Genomic DNA, 18656 nt, shown 5'->3' on the forward strand with positions numbered 1-18656 from the left:
TTTTATTGGAGAATGGTGACTTCTATGTCACCAACAACTGCAACTGTAAAGTCTTACATGCTTTTGTATGTGAATTATCTTGGTGGAAATCTTTACAACTGTCCTGTGAGGCTGGCCAGCAGTTTACTGCCATGTTCCACAGGCTGAGTGGCTTACTTAATGCCTAGGGTTGCCAACCTCCAGGTACTACGGTAGCAGGAGAAATCCTGTTGTTGCAACTGATCTCTAGCTGATAGAGATCAGTTCACCTGGAGAAAATGGCTGCTTCGGCAATGGGACTCTATGGCAGTCACGTCCCTCCCCAAACCCCGCCCGCTTAGGCTCCACCAAAAAAACCTCCCGCGGGTGGCGAAGAGGGTCCTGGCTACCCTATTAATGCCACTATCTGTGATTACTCAGGGATAAGTTTGGCAATGCTCAGTAGGGCTGCCCTGTATATGTACGAAAAAATTCAGTTTTTTCGAGTGGAGGAAACATTTGAATGGCGGCTTCCTGGCTTATAGAGCATTTTCATGCAATATGTCCCATTTGCAAATTTGCTCTTAAGTAAAACGCGGGCTTAAAGAACCAGGAATAGCCTCATACAAACTGCACGGCATTGAAATAGTTAATTGCCGGCGCTATTCTGGAAGGGTTATTGGAAAGCACGTGGCTTTTGAAGGGCCAATGAGCGAGCACCAAGGCAGCAAAGTTCCGGAAAAAGTGAGAGAACACGATTGGCTGCTTGGGTCTCTGTATGTAAATTTAAAATGGGGGCCGTCTTCCTTTGGGAAACGATGTTTTTGAAAACGCTGCTGGATTAAATACTTTTGGACAGTTTTTTACAAGGAGTAGTTTTGGATACGGAAAAAACCCAACCCCCCGAAGGAAATAGGGGAGGGAGAGGAGGAATGGAATTCGGCTGCTGTGACTAAAAGAGTCACCGAAGAGAGCTTCATGCCGGAGCCATGACGTTGTTTGTTAAGACTATACTTTCAGGGATCATTTCTATAGTACCTAACTAGAGAAGTGCATTCGAAAGTGATCGGTCTCGCCAACCACGAGGAGGAGTTAAAATGTTTTCTCCTGAGCGTGAAGCAGACAGGTAGTGCTACTTTATTGTAGCTGCTGTCCTGTTCTTGATGATCGTTCTGCCTTCTTTTTTTAAGAAGGTCGGAGGGAGAGAACATATTCTGAGTGGTTGGTTCTCTTTTTACAACAGTTAAAAAATAGTTTTAATTTTTTTAAAATATTTGTTATAAAATGTTTCTTTTGTTACTTTAAACCCCCATGCCTACAGTATCTGCTACTTGATTTAATTTTACTGGGGGTAAAGGGAAGATGACTGGGGAAGGCACTGGCAAACCACCCCGCAAACAAAGTCTGCTTAGAAAACGTCGGGATGTGACGTCACCCCATGGGTCAGGAATGACCCGGTGCTTGCACAGGGGACCTTTACCTTTACTTTTTGTGCTGCTGATAATGAAGCAAGTTTTTTAAAAATCGGCACATCCAGTCAGATCTCCAGTGGACAGTCAAAAGCCCCATTTACTTTCTAAAAACAGTTGGTGAAGGTGAAGAAAGCTGTTAAGGGGGGGGGGACTGTACAGCAAAATTGACTTTTGTGACTCACAAAAGCTCATACCCTGCCAGAAATTTTGTTAGTCTTTAAGGTACTACTGGACTCTCGCTCTTTTCTACTGCTATAGACAGACTAACACGGATACCCATTGTGATCTATTTCCTTTTTAAAAGTGGTTTACAAATTACACTGATTTGTTTTGCTGTTCTTGGGTTAGTGTTGTAGGGGCCTTTTTTTGTTGCTTTAAACCTGTATTTTGGGTGGGGGAATGTGAGTAGGTATTTTCCTTGATACTTTGTGTTTTCAGTTACAAAACATTTGTGTGTTCCTTTTTAATGTATTAGAAAGCTAGGAAGAGCAATCACCACTTTTTGATATTGTGCAGTCATTTTTTCAAATGCTGTTATTCCAGATTTATTCATGTTTGTAAGGGTTTGTACTGCCAAAATACAGTGAACAATCCAGGAAGTCTCTTGTTTTGTAGGGTAGCCAGAGAAGGGCTTTAAGAGCTGAAAGCTTGTGTTTACATTTTTTTAAAATATATGAAATAATTATTTGACACTTCTCCCAAAATACCCTTTTTGCATTGGCTTTTGTAGAGCAGGAAGGAAAGGCAGAGGTCCTTTCACTGATTAGGAGCCTCTGTTTATTTGTGTTTGTGCTATTTACAAATATTTACTCTTCTGTGCTAACATGAAATCATTACAAAATTTAACACGTAAATCTTAATACCAAGTTTAAAACAAAAATCTATAGATCTCTCACCATTTTGTGTTCTGCCCTTTTTCAAGAAGTTCAAGGCAACATGCAGAAACTTAGAACATTACAAATTTACAGTGGGTAGTCGTGTTAGTCTGTTTGCAGTAGTCAAAAAGGGCAAGAGTCCAGTAGCACCTTAAAGACTAACAAAAATATTTTCTGGTAGGGTATGAGCTTTCGTGACTCACGAAAGCTCATACCCTACCAGAAAATATTTTTGTTAGTCTTTAAGGTGCTACTGGACTCTTGCCCTTTTTGATTACAAATTTAGTACATCTTATCACTATGCCAGTCACGAAAACAGTGAATAACAGGCTACCCTCAGACAAGGTGAGAGTACTAATAACGTGGTAATTTGTGCTCATAGAGTTTGTTCAACCCAGTTCTTTGGTATTTTACCACCACTGTCCTTGCCTTCTTATATGAGATATTTAACATTTCCTCATTATGCTCAGGCATTTTTTTTAGCTTGTTCTAACGCTAATCCTTCTGAAGTATTGTGTGGGAGGTTATATAATATTCCTTATTCAGATCGCCTTTGTCCTTGTGGCCTGGGTAAAATTGATACTGTATCTCATAAAATACTGGAATGCTCCTTTTATTTTGTTTTTTAGGAATCAGTAGATTTTGCCTCTTATGTCACACTTATCATTCAATAATTCTCAAAGGGATGTTATTTCCCTGATGCTAGACAGTGATCCAAATATAACCTTGTTGGTTACTAAATCCCTGTCTATAATATTTTCCTTTAGAAACTAATTTAGTACTCTTTCAGTCATTGTTCAAAATCTATTGATCAGAGGAGCTCTCATAAGGAAAGAAAGGGACAAGGTGAGGGTTTTGGTACACTCCCATATATGCTCCTTAGGTATGCAGAAAAAACGATGGCCTTGTGAATTAAACTAAAGATAAATGTTTAAAAACAGCCTAGTGAGAACTGAGCATTTGCAGGAGGCCCTGAATGTTGAGAGTAACAGTCAGTTGAAAAGGAGAGGGAGGATCAATAAGTCTACTTGAAACCTTGTAGAATCCTAGAGGGGGAGATGTTGGGGTTTAGGAAAAATTTCTATGATTTCTTATGGTCCAGCTTGTAATATGAATAGTTTATCTACAACAGGCTCCCACAGATCCAGCAAATTGTTTAAACTGGGCATTCAATTGCAGCAAATCCTTAAACAGCAGTGTGCAACCTAGTTCTCTGCTTGTATGCTTAAAGGCACTGAATTCCATGGTGCTTCCTCCCAAGTGTGTGTAGGATTGCAGCCTGAGCCAAGCATTAGAGAGTCAGAGTTTAGAGTGGAGGGATCCATTGATTTAAAGGGAGCATAGTAGTTATCCTTTTTTTAAAGTGGTACTGTCCTTTTTCAGGGGTCTGTGCTGATGCTGTAAACTCCTTGGGACAGACCGCCCTGTTCATAGCTGCTTTACTTGGCCTTGGGAAAGTGGTCGATATTCTTCTGGATTTTGGCTCAGACCCAAATCAGTAAGTTGAAATCTTCTTTTTTGCTTCTATTATCAGATATTTCTAGTCTGCCTAATTGACAGGTGATTCCCAGGGCCAGAAAAAAATTATGAGAGAGAGTGAAGATAAGTAAGAAAGCAGAAGTTGTGGGTCATGTCCTACAGGGCACCCGCAACCCATTCCACCCGCACCCCCCCCTAATAGGTTGGCATGGCACAGCCTCTGTAGATTTTGGTGGCAAGCCTCACAAGAGAGGCTACAAGCCTTGCAGGCTTAAAGTGGATTGCAAAGCTGTTCCTAGGTACCAAGTGGGCACAGCTGCCAGCACCTGTGCTCTGAAGTACAGTACAACATGATGTGGCCATGCACAAGACCTATAGGCAGGAGCTACTCGCCCCTTGCTGATGAGGGCCTATCAGTTAGAGGGAGTCCTAGGGCAAGAGCCACTCCAAATGTCATTGCAACAACCACCTTATCAAGGGAGGCATCTATTTAGAAACTGGTACTTTTCCCCTGCCATGGTGTTCCTTGACAAATCTCAGGCCTGTTCAATCTATGCCTCTGTAGAGCATGTTGGTTGGTGTAGGGTGGGGAGGCTGCATTTATCCCAGAGAGCCCCTAGAGGGCCCATTTCAGCAGCATTTAGCTGTATAATCCACATGCTGTCCTTCCTTACCCACTGATACTATCTTTAATTTTTTGTGAGAGGAATGTTACCCATTGCTTAGCACTCTATACCCCCAAAGTGGGGTATTACTTTCCCTGCTGGCTAAAGTAAAGACCTGGCTATTTAGGATAGTCCTGCCTATGGAGCAAGTGGGAAGAATAACCTGACCTGGGTTCCTTTTGCCTGCTGACAAGGAGGAATCCCTCATGGTTCCAGTGTTCCATTCTCTCTGTTTCCTACAGTAGTCCAGACCATGGAGCATTGCAGAGCAGTGACTAAAACTCTGAAAAGAAATAGAGAGGAGGGGGTCAGGAGGGTTGAGCTCTCAAAAACACATTGCTGAACCTTCTTGCCAAAAACTGCTTTAGCCAGGTTGGAAGCTTACAGTAGGATCACTAGAGGGGAAGCTGCTGTCAGGAACTGCCAAATGTGTAGGTAAGAGCCTGAGGGGGCATGTGAATCAATAGAGAGCACTAACCCCAATGTTGCCCCGGGCTGTGTAATGTGTTAGTCTTAAGGCCCCAAGCTAGACCTTCCTTGGATCTGACAGATGAGGAGCGCTCTTTTTCCTTGGCACCAAGAGCAGAAGCATGCCCATGTGCTCTGATACTATGTGGCTGAAAGGGTTGGGCTTGGAGGTTTGGGGTATTCAGGTTAGGTGCTGAATAACCTCCTCTCAGCTTGATGCAGCTAGAGTAACAGTTGCATCAAGCTGAGAGCAAGTTATTCAACACCTAACCAAACCTCCAAGCCCAACCCTTTCAGCCACATAGTATATAACTGAAGAATGTCTAGCTTGCGGTGAAGGATGGGGCACTGCCTGAGTTATTAGCTTCGTGGAAATTGGAGTGTGACAAGGTCTGCAAACCAGGGATAATCACAATGTCTTCTGTCAGATTTTGTTGAACACCCTTAACAGTAGTGGAAAGGAAGGGGGACCCTTCTGTGAGGGTATCGATAAAGAGAACTCTGCTGGCCCTTGTGAACTAGCTCAAGACCTTGGCATTGCTCAAGGAGGCAAACAAATTGACTGGGGAGTTTCTGAAGTGATGAATCAATGGACTGAACACTTCCTTGTGGATACTGCTCTCCTGGGTTAAGAGCCCTTCTGATTAGCCAGCCTATCTGGCTATTGCTCATGCCTTTTAAGTGCTTACATAAGAACATAAGAAAGGCCATGCTGGATCAGACCAAGATCCATCAAGTCCAGCAGTCTGTTCACACAGTTGCCGACCAGATGCTTCTAGGTGCTTATCTGGAAATAAAGTAAATAGTACAAAGATACCATAAATATCTAGTGCTTTCTCATCCAAATAAAACCAGACCCATAAGCACTGACCTTGGAACGGTTTCAGCAGCTCTAGCAATGTAATCAATGATCATCCCTATCGAGCTAGAGGAGAAGGATATTCAGTAAGTGCCTAAACTATGTATCTTCCCCGCTAGTGTGTGTTTCTGTTTCTGTAGTCGCTGTTATGATGGGAGTACTCCAGTACACGCTGCAGCTTTCTCTGGCAACCAATCAGTTCTTAGTAAGTTGCTGGAGGCAGGTGGAGACTTGCGAATCCATGATGAGAATGGAAAGAACCCAGAGAGCTGGGCAATGTCTGCTGCAAAGGAAAGTAGCATCCAGGTATGTGATCTTGTAAACTGGTGTGAGGATGAGATTAAGGTGCTTGATCAGAAAGAAGCAAACCTTCAGTCTTCATTTTGCAGACTGATGGGGGGCACATAGCCTGCATATCCTGTGTATGCTTACTTGGGAATAAATTCCATCAAATTTGCATGTATAGCCTTAGGCTGCACAAGACCATTTCTTCTCAACTCCCTTTCTTGATGGCTTTTAATTTTTTTGGTTTTGCTCATGTTCTTCCAAGCTTATCTTAGGGACTCAAAACATCCCTTTACAAAAACCCCTGATAATTTCAGGATGCTGAACTCTGTGCTCATTACCAGTTTCTCCGTTTTGTGTATTGTAGCGGTGGAAACACAGAATATGTATGGTCTGCGCCCTGTAGGTGGGCTTGGTCTGAGCCTCCAAGAGGGTCACCCAGTCACTGAAGCTAGGATGCCAATGTAAATGTGTGTCCTTGAAAGTTTGGTTTTAGTTGCATGTGTGCACATACATGCAACTAAAACCAACCGCAGTAACATTTCAGCGACTCTGCTGCTCAAGACTAGGCAATAATATTTACCCCAGTATTTATGACAAGGTGATTGGTTTTATATTGTTTTATTTGTAATGATAATAATATTTATAATATTTATTGGTACAGTCAATCAGACCAGTAAAAACTATATAATAAACCTCGCATGAACAATATAAAACTTATTTGTAATGTTAAAGCTCTTTTCTTCAAGCTGGAAGGCCATTTATACTGTATAACTATGCTGAATAAGTATGGCAGTATAATCTGATTTTTTTTTCTTTTCTTTTATTTGTAATGCTGAAACATCTCCTTCCCCTTTTTTCCTTTGTATTCCCCTTTTAATGAAAATTTTAAAAAAAATGTTTTACCCCAAATTGCAAATAACGTGAAAGAGGCAATATATTATTTTCACTATTGTAATACCTCTTACTAAAGGTTTTCTCTACATTTCATGCCTCTTGCATTTGTGGTGCCCTTTTAAACTCTCAGTTGTTTTGGCCATTTCAGATGTTGGAGTTTATCCAGCGCTGCACAGCACACATGCAGGCCACCCTGGTGAATTACACCTTGCTACACAAGGTTCGTTCTCCAAAAGACCTTGTCTACAACCCTTCCATGTTTGGGGGCATCACACACGGGTAAGTGGTTTGGTGCAGATGATGGCAGAGAGACATTTTTCTCCCTTTCTCGTAATACCAGAACTTCCATTATTATCATCAGGCTTTTAAATAGGTTCCTTGCCCTAACCTGGATAGCTCAGGCTAGGCTGAGCTCGTCAGATCTCAGAAGCTAAGCAGGGACAGCCCTGGTTAGTATTTGGATGGGAGACCACCAAGGAATACCAGGGTTGCTATGCAGAGGAAGGCAATGGCAAACCACCTCTGTTAGCCTCTTGCCTTGAAAACCCCATAAGGGGTTATCATAAGTCAGCTGTGACTTGACAGCACTTTGCACACACACAAATGGGTTCCTCATAAGTATAATTCTTCTGTGCTCTGTATGATCATGCCCCCCATGTGGGAAAGCCATAAAATGTGTGTTTATAGTTCTCTTACACTTGCAATGAAAGGGTAAGAGGTAAAGTAACCTTACATTAAATTAATTTTATTTATTTACAGTCTGTCTTTCTCACTGAGACTCAAGGCAGATTACACAGTATAAGTCAATAAAGTCAGTAAACAGGATGGGACATCAATAAGCAGTAGAGCAGGATTTGGACTGCAGAAATCTGGAGCAACTGAAACAAAGCATAAGCATTAATGCAACATATTAAACAATGTAGAAATTGGATAGTAGGATTCTACTTAGGCAAAAAGTAAAGGTGCAAGCACTGGGTCATTACTGACCCATGGGGTGAAGTCACATCACGATGTTTACAGGGCAAACTATGTTTACAAGGTGGATCGCCACTGCCTTCCCCAGTCATCTACACTTTACCTCCAGCAAACTGGGTATTCATTTTACTGACCTCAGAAGGATGGAAGGCTGAGTCAACCATGAGCCAGCCACCTGAAACCAATTTCTGTTGGGATTGAACTCAGGTCGTGAGCGGAGATTTGATTGCAGTACTGCACCTTACCACTCTATGCCACAGGGCTCTTAGGACCCTTCTTCGAACAACAAAAAGTATATACTATATGCAGTAGTAGAACCCACGGTTCCTGTCCTTTTACCAAACTATCTTTCTGAATCGTTTCATTACAGTACAATCATTACAGTACCTGAGTAAAAAAGCCCTCCTGAATAATTCAGGTTTGCAGAATGCTGAGAGAACAGAAGCCTTCCTGACTTTATTAGGCAGACCATTCCATTAGGTGGGAGCTACAACAGAGTATGCACATGTATGGACAGTTTTTGATCTTGCCCATTTGCATGGTGGCAACTGCAGAAGGCCCTTCTCTGATGTGGGATGCTGTTATGGCAGAGCAAAGAGGGAGAGGTGGTCCTGCAGCTATGAACCTGCTGTCCCTGAGATCCTATTAATTGGGTCCCAGCCTGCATCTTGCCATCCATGGTGCTGGGGTGCCCTTGGTAATAAGTGGTTTGGAGGCATCTGGCCCAGTTCAACAGGCACCTGGTGAAGCTAAGCAGTACTGGGCTTGTCAGCTGCTTAAATGTAAGATTATCTGGTGACCACATCTGAACTTCTCTGAGGTCTTCAGTGGATGTGTGGGGTGGAAGTGGGATAATGAAATGTGTGCAATTAAAGGCCTTACTGACATATGGACCCTAGTGATGGGTTGTGGGTTGGCCACCTGCTCTAGATTGGATCCAATAGAAACTTAAATAGTGAATTTCCTAGTTTCACACACCTCCCTTTATTTTTACCTGGGCAGGGTGTGGGGAAAAAGGACATACTTCAGAAGCAATCGGCAGCATGGTGTAGTGGTTAAGAGCAGTGATTTGTAGCAATAGACTCTAATCTGGAGAACCGGGTTTGATTTCCCATTCCTCCACAGGAGCGGCGGAGGCTAATCTGGTGAACTGGGTTTGTTTCCCCACTCCTACATGTGAAGCCAGCTGGGTGACCTTGGGCTAGTCACACTCTCTCAGCCTCACCTACCTCACAGGGTGTCTGTTGTGGGGAGGGGGAGGGAAGGTGAGCTGGTTTGATTCTTTCTTAAGTGGTAGAGAAAGTGGGCATATAAAAACCAACGCTGCTGCTTCTCAAATCACATGCCTTTCTTGCCAAGATGATGTTGAGAGTTGCATTGAGACGTTTCCTCACAGTTGTCTACCACAAGAGAGGTCCCTCATGCTTTGCTTTTTTGTTTTTGCCTTCAGAAGGGACCACAGCCCACTGGGAAGATTTCTGAAAGGCTCAAACCGTTCCAAAAAGTGCAAACAGTTTGGGCGAACTTTCAGCTTTGGCTTTGGGAAGGTAAGCTGCTGAAATGCGAAATACAAAGTCCCACTGTCCTTGAACAAGGGAAAATTCAGCCATTCTAAAATCAAAATCAGTATCATTGTGCCATTATATATCTCCTGGGTATAGGGATTGTCAGATGGCGGCCTTCAAACAAAATCTGACTGGCTTAAGGCCACCAGCTGGTTTCCAGGAGAGTGTTCTGACTACCACTTCTTCCCGTTAAGGGACATCCATAACAATGGTGTAACTTTCTAGGAATGGCTGACCTTGGATGGGAAGTGGAAATCTGCAACATAATCTGGGATTGTTGAGAATTTCTCATTCTCCCCGTTTTTCTTCTTGCATGCCTGGAAGACTGTGGGAGGTTATGTCTCTCATATTGCTGTCCTTCCCACATTTCCTCTATCTAGCTCATTTTGTCTTTCTGTCTGTTCCATCTTAGTTTTATCTTACTGGCAGCAAGCAAGTGGGCTACCTATCATCACTCCCACTCATCACAGATAAAGAACTGTTCCAGGCTGATGATGAACGGACCTTCTCATTTCCTGCTGGGCCATACATGGTTATGACCAAGTACGTTCTTGTAGGAGATAGATTCGTTATCTTACGTTCTAGACAGAGCTCTCTAAATCAAGTGATGTGTTCTCCCCTGTTGCCTGTACCTTTGTTTTACTACCTTTTCACATCTTTAAAGAAGCTGCCCAGAGTGTGCTAAGCACATTGGACTGACGGTATTCTGTTGATTCATCCCTGGAATTGATAATGCTAGATGGTGTGTCCTCTAATTTTTGTTTTCCTCAACCTGTGAAATTGTACAGAGGTGGATTTTTACATGGTATTGCAAGTGTTTTTCTGTTTCAGAGTAAAACAACTGCACAAAAGCAGCCTCTGAACATATTCCTTGGGAAAGCAAGGACCAAATCACAGACTCTCTGAGTGAAAATAAAATAAAAAACTTTATTGATAAAGATATAGGGCAGAGAGTGGAGGCAACAAGAGAGATATCATAATACAGAAAGCTTTTTTGCCTGATCTTTTTGGTAAGTCCCACTTATCCTCTTTCTTCCTTAGTTTGATGTGGGGCGTGACCCGGGTCACAGTGAAGGAGCTGAATCTGAAACCCCATCGGAACTGCAGCAAGCTGCACCTGGCTGACCTGCTGCTTGCGGAAAAGGAGTATAGTAGGTATGCATCAACCTGTGGAATAATAGTCAAGAGCCAGTGCAGTGAGGTGTCTAGAACAGTGGTTCCCAGATTTTGTGTGTGTATGGGGGGGGGGGAGTGCACAAGTGTGCCATGACAGAATAGTTTCTGTGTCATGAGAAATGGGAGGTGCTACCAAAGTTTTGCAGCTCTGTTGCTTCAAGAAAAAAAAATCCCAGTTTCATTTTTGCTTTTCTTGTATGAATTAAACTCTTGAGTCTTTGTGACATTTTCTGTTTCCTCTAACCAGTTTTAAAATGTACACATTTTTCAATGCTTTTGGGTGTTATCTGTTGTGAGCTTATACCATAAAAATGACATCAAAGAATCATTGACTGCACTGAAAATGAGGCAGACCGCAGCCAGTGACAATGACTGAAATGGAGATGGGCCACACCAGCTTATCCTGATTTACCTGACTGGCTATGTTGGGCTCCAGTGCTGCCTCCATTGACCATCTGGAGGCTTGTTTAGCTTTTTGATATCCTACCAGCTTTATGTCCCCTGAGACTTTGATGAAAGCCAGATAGTAGAGAGGGAGGCCAGACGTCTAGTGGCTGACCTTAGAATATGTCCTGAGGGGGAGTCCAGTTTCTCGCTTTTTCTAGGATAAACATCTGTGAAGCTGAAGATGTCTTTTCTGTGTAATCTGATTTTGTTTCATATTTGTTTCATGTTTTATCCCCTCTGCAGTAAACTCCGCCACCCTCATTTGCTGCTGTTGATGGCTGAGTGCTTATCCAGTGGCTTGGAGAGAACCCAATTAGTGTATGAAAGGGTTAACTTTGGCTCACTTTACAGCGTCCTTCACGAGAGGGTAATGCTTCCATTTTGTTTTCCTCTGAGTATTGCCAGTGCTGTCTGTGCCCAGTCAGATTCCACGTTGTTTTGTTTTGCTTTTTAAAGTTCCGGTTGTTGAAATACTTATACCTTTTCAATCTTATTCACAGGCAACTTGCAGCAGTAAAAACAAAGCAAGTAATACAATTTAAATATAACAAGCTGGGGGCTGGGAGGAATTGTGTGAGGGAGATCTGGACATCTTGCTCCAGTCACCAGATCCCTGCATCAGGGGTGGTTCAAGGTATTCTGTCTTTCCAGCTAAGGCCTTTTATGCAGCGATGCTTCCCCGTGACCACCCTCGCTGACAGCTTTGGGACTTACTTTTGATTATGCATGCCTTTTCCGCCTGTCAGAGGTCACCTTGCTCTCCCTGCGCATTTTGCCTGTGTTTTCCAGATGCTGTTTTATCCAGAATCTGTAAAATGTGGGCTACATGCACGGGGAGAGCGAGGCAACCTCTGATGGGCGGAAAAGGCATGCATAAACAAAAGAAAGCCCAAAGCAGTTGGTGGGGGTGACCGCAGGGAAATGTCCCTGCCTAAAAGGCCTAAGGTGCATCCATCACCTCCTGTTGCAGCATGGACCCAGAAATACAGATCAGTCACCTGATAGCTGGGAGTAAGCTGACCCCCCCCAGGGTGCATTGGTGTCTGCCTCATTGCGCAGCTTCCAGCAGCTGTGGGTGGCTTGCCTATATAACTGGTCCTGCTGTCCATCCTGCTCACCTGAGCTTTGAATGGCAACTGAGATGGTTCTTCTTTTTATATGCTTTTAATTCTCATGTTTTTACCATATTTACCTGAAAGAAACATATTCCTGAATTTAAGATGACCCCCCCTCCCCCAAAGGCTAAAGAAAAAAAAATAGTCCTGAATTTAAGATGAGCCTGTTCTCTGCAAGCAGCTTGGTGAGCCGGCTGGGGGCGTGGGCGTGCTGCCCTCTGCATCTGTGCCTTCTGGGGGGCTGGTTGCTCTTCTGTTTGCTCTCGCACCTCCTATCTGGTGTGAGAAAATGCTTAGGTGAGAGACGGTAGCGCCCCCCTCCATGTATATACATGAATGAAAGATGATTCTACCTTTTCTACAAAGTCGAAAGGGGGGTCATCTTCCTTTTGGGTAGATACAGTAGTTGATAGTTTTAAAACTGAATTTCTTTGCTGCCTTGAAGGCCAAGCTGGTGGAAAGGCTGAGTAAACATTTTAAAAGTAATAAGTATTTGTATAGTATTTCCAGTGTTTAAAGCACTTCGTGGCTATTATAGCAATCCTTTCAACAGACGGTGAGTTAGGCCATTATTATTAGTTTCCCCGTATTGCAGATGGGGAGACTAAAGTGGGGAGGAAAAGTGAGTGGCTTGCCTAACACCGCCTGCTTTGATTGCCCATACCATTGCCCCTTCTCTTGGCCATTATGCTACACCAGCTGCTTAATTTGAATAAATAAATAAAAAGGCCTAGTGCAGCTGAGAAAGAAATATTATCACCCTATGAATTTCTAACCCATTTTTTCTCAGAGGATATTCTTGTACAAGTTAGCTCCACCCATCCACTCCCAGAGGCAGAGCTAGCTATGCCAAACTTCATTCTGTCCTTCATTCATTTATCTGAGGATAATGAGCGCCCTCAGCAAGTACCAGTTACCACTCTAACCCTCTTCCATTGCCTCCAGCGCTCAGATTTTCCAGTTGTGCATGCCGAAACGATTGTGCACTTGCTGCTGCAGGTGATTGAGGCCTTGAGGTTCCTGCACACACAAGGCTTCGTCCACCGCACAGTCAGCTCCTATGCGGTGGTGATTGTAACGACTGGTGAAGCCCGACTCACCAACTTGGAGTACATGATTGAAAGGTTTGAGTCCCCTATTTACTGAGCTGCTAACACATTATGATCGGTAGTGTGGGGTGTGTGAAGGAAGGGCCTGTATATCGCAAGTGCCCTTGGGTGCAATGTGTCCCTGTGGACCCTTCTGTGGGATTGGCAGCCAGATGTACTCATTTTATTTCTCCCCCCCCCATACTCTAAATGGAAAACTTCACTTATATGGGAGAAAGTCGGGAGGACACTGAAGACCACCAGTAGAGTAGGAGCAAACTTGCTTCTTGCTGCCCCCAGCAATTAAGAATCAAACCTGCCGTAATCTGCACATTCATCCCCACTCCTTTGTCTGCATAGACCCTTCTTGGGTCCTGTTTCTTGGCACGGCAGCATGTTGGGGACTAGTTTTTATACTGTGAGGGATGGGGAAGACCCTTCTGCTGCTGGATCAGCCTTGGTCCTAGGAGTTGTGAAGACTGGTGTGCTGCTGTTTGACCACTGTGTGCTGCCCGCTTCTCCCTGACTTCATTTCCAAGGCGGTTAGCAGGGTGGCTTCTCCTTGACCAGTTGCCTCTGTCCCTTCAAATGGTGTTTGGGAAATTGTCCATGCGCCTTGAAATTCTGGGACTTCTCATGAGTCATCTGGATCATTTGCCAGGAGACACAGGGTCCCGGTTTCCTTGACCAATGTATCACAACATTCTCACTAGGCTTGTGCATATTGGCCCATTGCTTTCAATGGTGGGAAAGTTTGCTGGCCTTCTCCATAGAGAAGCATAGCGAAGTTCGCAATAGAGAATCTGACCGCAGCAACTTCACTATTTCTTCTCTATGGAGGAGGGTGGGGGGGGGGCGACCCCTTCCAGACCCCTGGACCCAATCTTCACCAAACTTGGGGGTTCATGCAAGGAGATTCCCTTGCATGAACGCTGCAATTTGGGAGGAGTCTACCTCAAAAAAAAGCCTCCCAGGAGCTTTGAAAAAAATCCCCATGGGCATGAATGCCCGATTTTTTTGGGAAAGCTGAAAATAAGCCGAATTCCCCACAACTCTAATTCTCACTAGTCACAGCCTCCTGGGTGGCTCTTTAGCCCAGCAGTTGCCTCAGGGATCCACAGGTTGGGGAGCAGGACCAAGGCTCCTGGAGATATAGGAATAACAGGGCATATGTGGTTAGCATGTCCTCCACACATCAAGCTCCTTGGCTTTCTGTATCTGGCAGCAAGGATGGGGGAGAACACAGCGACCTGACCCGGGTGCCCATCTCCTCTCAGCTGTTCAAGTGGTGTGCGCCGGAAGTGATCCTTGAAAAGCCTGCTACTGCCAAATCAGACATCTACAGCTTCTGTGCCGTGATGCAGGAGGCACTCACAGGTACAGTTAAGGAGGCAGAATGTTAGGAACGAGGTCACATGCAAAAGAGCCTTGCAGAAGCTAAGTAGGTCTGGATGTAGACAGTATCTGGATGAGGCCACCAAGGAATTCCTCCATGTATGCCATTTTGAATCTCACAGTGGGAGGACAGAATAGAAATGTAGTAAATAAATATCCACCTTCAGAATGGCAACACTTCCTGCACCACCTTTATCATCTGACTCCCCATGATACATTTGTTAGTCTCTCTAGACAGCCCCACAATACATTTGTCAGTCCTTCTCCAGACATCCCTAGTTTTCATTTTCCCCCAAACCCTAACCCTCTCCCTAAAATCTTGTTTCGAAATGCTGAATGCAGTCAGTAATAAACACTTACATGACTGGATGTTTACTGTAATCCATTTGGATTGTGCAGCATGCGCTACTATAGCTATTGTTGTGAATTCTGGCTGACTGTCCCTTTGTGTAAGGCAATGGCAAACCACCGCTGCTCCTGTCTTGCCTCAGATCCCTCAGCTGCCACAAGGGCCAGGCAGCTAGAAGGAATCCTTGCTTCCTCATTTGCACAGTAACTGCCATTCCATTCCTCAGCCCATTTTAGTGTCTGATCTTGTCCTGGCATTAGATAGGGAGAAGGCAGGGTCAGTCTGACCACTGAGGTGATTGCTTAGGGTGCCAAATTTTGACTGGGCTCTTCCTGCCTGCAGTAGTTGCTGCTAGAGAGCAACCATGCTGTGGGAGCAACCATGGAAAAAGGTATTGGGGTGAGCAGGGGCTGTGGTTTGCTCCTGCCTCTTCCTGGCATTAGATAGGGAGAAGGCGGGCCCTACCTGACCATTAGGTAAGCCATAAGCGATGTCTTAGGTGACTGAATTTTGATCGGCACCATAAAGGCTGTGTGTGCCTTTCTCCTGGAAGCTGAAGGGAAGCTTTAAGGCTTTAAGAGGGGAGTGGACATGTTCATGGAGGATAAGGCTGTCCATGGCTACTAGTCAAAATGAATACTAGTCATGATGCATACCTATTCTTTCCAGGATCAGAGGAGCATGCCTATTATATTAGGTGCTGTGGAACACAGACAGGATGTTGCTGCAGTTGTCTTGTTTGTAGGCGTCCTAGAGGCACCTGGTTGGCCATTGTGTGAACAGACTGCTGGATTTGATGGGCCTTGGTCTGATCCAGCATGGCTTTTCTTATGGTCTTATGAAGCCTCTGTCCACTTCCCATCCTTCTTCCTCTTTCTCCTAGCCCAACCCGAATGTCAGCTGTCTTTGCCTTCACTGCCACCATCCAGTGGCCTAATTGGGAGAGCTCAGGCAGGGCTGGAACTGCCTAGGCGCTTGGTGCCTTCAACCACTGCTGCTAGGTGTGTGTGTGGAGGGGGCGGGGGAAGCAGCCATGGAACAAAAGAAGTGCTGAGTTGAGTAGGGGCTGTGGCAGCAGCAGCCGCCAGTCACCTACTGCCTCACCCCAGGCCCCTGCAAGAGGAAGGAGGCGGCGGTAGCTGTAGGAGTAGCAGCAGCACATCTTCTAGACTAGAGCTGAGTATCTGCAATCTACCATCCTCTCTTCCTCCCTTTCCTCGGCAGCCATGTGAAGCAGCAGCAGTTTACCATAATCTCAGGAGGACTTACCTCCTGGTAGGGCTCCCAGTTGCCCCGGGGCAACAGTTCTCCTATAATGGGACTGCCTTCCCAATGGAGAAATTGGGTCTCCCAGAAGAAAATGACATCCCAAAAAGTAGCTTCTATGTTAAAGCAAGGAGGCAGTTCAGCATTCTTCCACAGCTCAAGGAGACTTCAGGGTTTTCTTCCAATTCAACCCCCTCCCCAGTGCACTATTCCTTGAATCCTTCAATCACATTGAATACATGATGCTGCTGGATCATTGGGCTGTGAAGGTTAATGTTTCTACTCTGACTGGCAGAAGGTTTCCTGGGTCTCATATGGAGGTCTTTCATATCACTTTCTACCTGATCTTTTTTTTTAACTGAAGCTGGTGGGTATTGAAATTGGATTCTGTTTGTAAAGCAGATGCTTTTCCACTGAGCTACAACCACGTCTCACCTGTGGAAGTGCAGCCACTGAGATGAAAGCAGCCATCAGCTCAGAATGTGTCCAGGACTGTGGGGTTTAGGTTTAAGAGAAAAAAAAGTTTCTCAAGTTTCTGTCTGCATTATTTTCTAACTTTCAATTAAACCTTGTTGGCTAAAATAGCCTCTGTTGGGTTTAAATTCTGCTATTCTAACATACTGAGCACTAGGTTGATAGGTTTTCTCCAGATTTCCTACCTTGGTGGCATGGTGAGCCATGAAAAGGGGAGGGGTCACCTTCAACTGTATCTGGAAGTCTTTGCATTAATTTGTATAAGCCCTGCCCACTGAGTAATTAGCAATTCTCTTCTCTGAGGCTCAGAGGACATCTTAAGAGCTGGTGTTTCCGTTTCCATTCTCAGGGATAGGCAAGTTCTTGACTTTTTTCAACTTCCTGTCCCTCACCGGAAACCCCTCCCAGTTCTATTCCTGCCTCAGAGGGAAGAGCAGCTTCGCAGTGCGCTCCGCAGCCTTTTTCGATCGAAAGACCTCCCTTTTCTACTAATTTTTTCTTCTGCGGCCCTTCTCCCCCCCCTCCACCCACCTTCCTACTCCATCTCAGTAATTTTTTGGTCCTGTCTGTTCCCCATTGTTGCCGCCTAGTCTGCCCTTCCTTCCGTGCCTTTCCATTTCTTCCCTCACCCGGAAAATGGCGGCAAGCGAGGAGTTCTCCGGTGAGGAGCTCCTTTCGGGAGACGAGGCGGTTTCCACAGAGCTCTTGCCTTCCCGCCAAGGCAAGCAGGCGGGGGCGAGCGATGGAAAAACGCGGCGGGGGCTTCTGCGGCGGCTCAGTCCAAAAGAAAGCGCTCCGAGGCTGAGGAGGAAAATGGCACGAAGCACTCGCGCGCAAGCAAGATGGCCGCCGAACCTCCCCATTCGTCCCCTGTGGGTGACGAGGGTGAAGGGAATCAACCACTCCGTAATGTCGGCTCCTCAGGCAGCTCTGCTACGGACGTCGGACCGGGTACAGTTCAACCTTCCCTTTCCAATTTGTCGGCGGGGGGGGGGGGGGCGGCAAGCGAGCGGGGAATGTTAGAATTAATGTACAGGGCTTTGAGAGAGGAATTTGCTCTTCTGGGGGAAATGTCTTCCAGGGGCCCATCCAGCTCTAGAGCCTCCTCCCCCTCCAGAAGTTCAGTTCAACTAGAGCCACCAGTCCAGGGACCCAGGGTTGCTTCACAATCTAGGGCGACTGGTAGGTCTCGGCCTCCCCACCTGGAAAGGGTTACTGATCAACATTTCTCCTCTGGGGAAGAGGAGGAAAGAGAGGAAGGGGAATTATCATCTCTAGAGGAGAAAGAAGGGGGGGACAACGCAGGAATCTCATCCGCGGTTCTTTGCTGGGGAGGATTATCAACTTTTCCTGTGCAAAGTCATGTCAGCTCTTGATCTCCATGAAGATGAAGACACTGAGGCTATTAAGGCCAAGTCCAAGTTCAGGGGATCAAAGGAATTTTTTACCCGGCTGCAAACTAAATCATATTCAGTCCCCTTCCCTGAATATTTTGAAGACCTTCTCAGGGCAGAATGGCAGAAGCCTATGTCTACCAAGCAGGTGCCAGCCTCCATTAAGAGGTTGTATACATTGGAGCCCAGGGCCATGTCCCTCCTGCAGGTTCCTTTGGTGGAAGCCCCTATTACTGATCTTCAGTCCTCAGGTCTAATTTCAGAAGATGGAGCTGGCAGTATTAAGGACCCTCTGGATAGGAAGATCGATTATGCTACAAAGAAGGTACATGAAGCCGCAGCTTTATCCATCCAGGCATCGGCCACATCTGCATTGGTAGCTAGAGCCAGCATCATGTGGATCAGGAAGATCATCGAATTGCTTCCCCCTGATAAGAGAATCTTGGTCGGTTTG

General features: G+C 45.2%; 1 protein-coding gene and 1 non-coding gene across 2 annotated transcripts in view; both read left to right on the plus strand.

The window, feature by feature from the left end:
• The first annotated feature begins 962 nt into the window (after positions 1-962).
• Positions 963-1181, plus strand: LOC130491842 (small nucleolar RNA U3). Its single transcript, XR_008933867.1, has one exon. It is a non-coding gene; the product is annotated as a small nucleolar RNA U3 (small nucleolar RNA).
• A 2512-nt stretch (positions 1182-3693) lies between these two features.
• The window catches only part of TEX14 (testis expressed 14, intercellular bridge forming factor), a 53657-nt gene continuing 38694 nt past the window's right edge, over positions 3694-18656 (plus strand). The window contains exons 1-9 of the mRNA XM_056865018.1: positions 3694-3803; positions 5917-6082; positions 7107-7237; positions 9384-9480; positions 9911-10041; positions 10540-10653; positions 11365-11488; positions 13182-13360; positions 14550-14701. Of these exons, the coding sequence (XP_056720996.1) occupies positions 6053-6082; positions 7107-7237; positions 9384-9480; positions 9911-10041; positions 10540-10653; positions 11365-11488; positions 13182-13360; positions 14550-14701 (958 nt within the window). The 5' untranslated portion in view covers positions 3694-3803; positions 5917-6052. The remainder of the gene's footprint in view (positions 3804-5916; positions 6083-7106; positions 7238-9383; positions 9481-9910; positions 10042-10539; positions 10654-11364; positions 11489-13181; positions 13361-14549; positions 14702-18656) is intronic.

Source organism: Euleptes europaea, chromosome 19 (genome assembly GCF_029931775.1).
Source record: "Euleptes europaea isolate rEulEur1 chromosome 19, rEulEur1.hap1, whole genome shotgun sequence".
NCBI classification, from domain to species: domain Eukaryota; kingdom Metazoa; phylum Chordata; class Lepidosauria; order Squamata; family Sphaerodactylidae; genus Euleptes; species Euleptes europaea.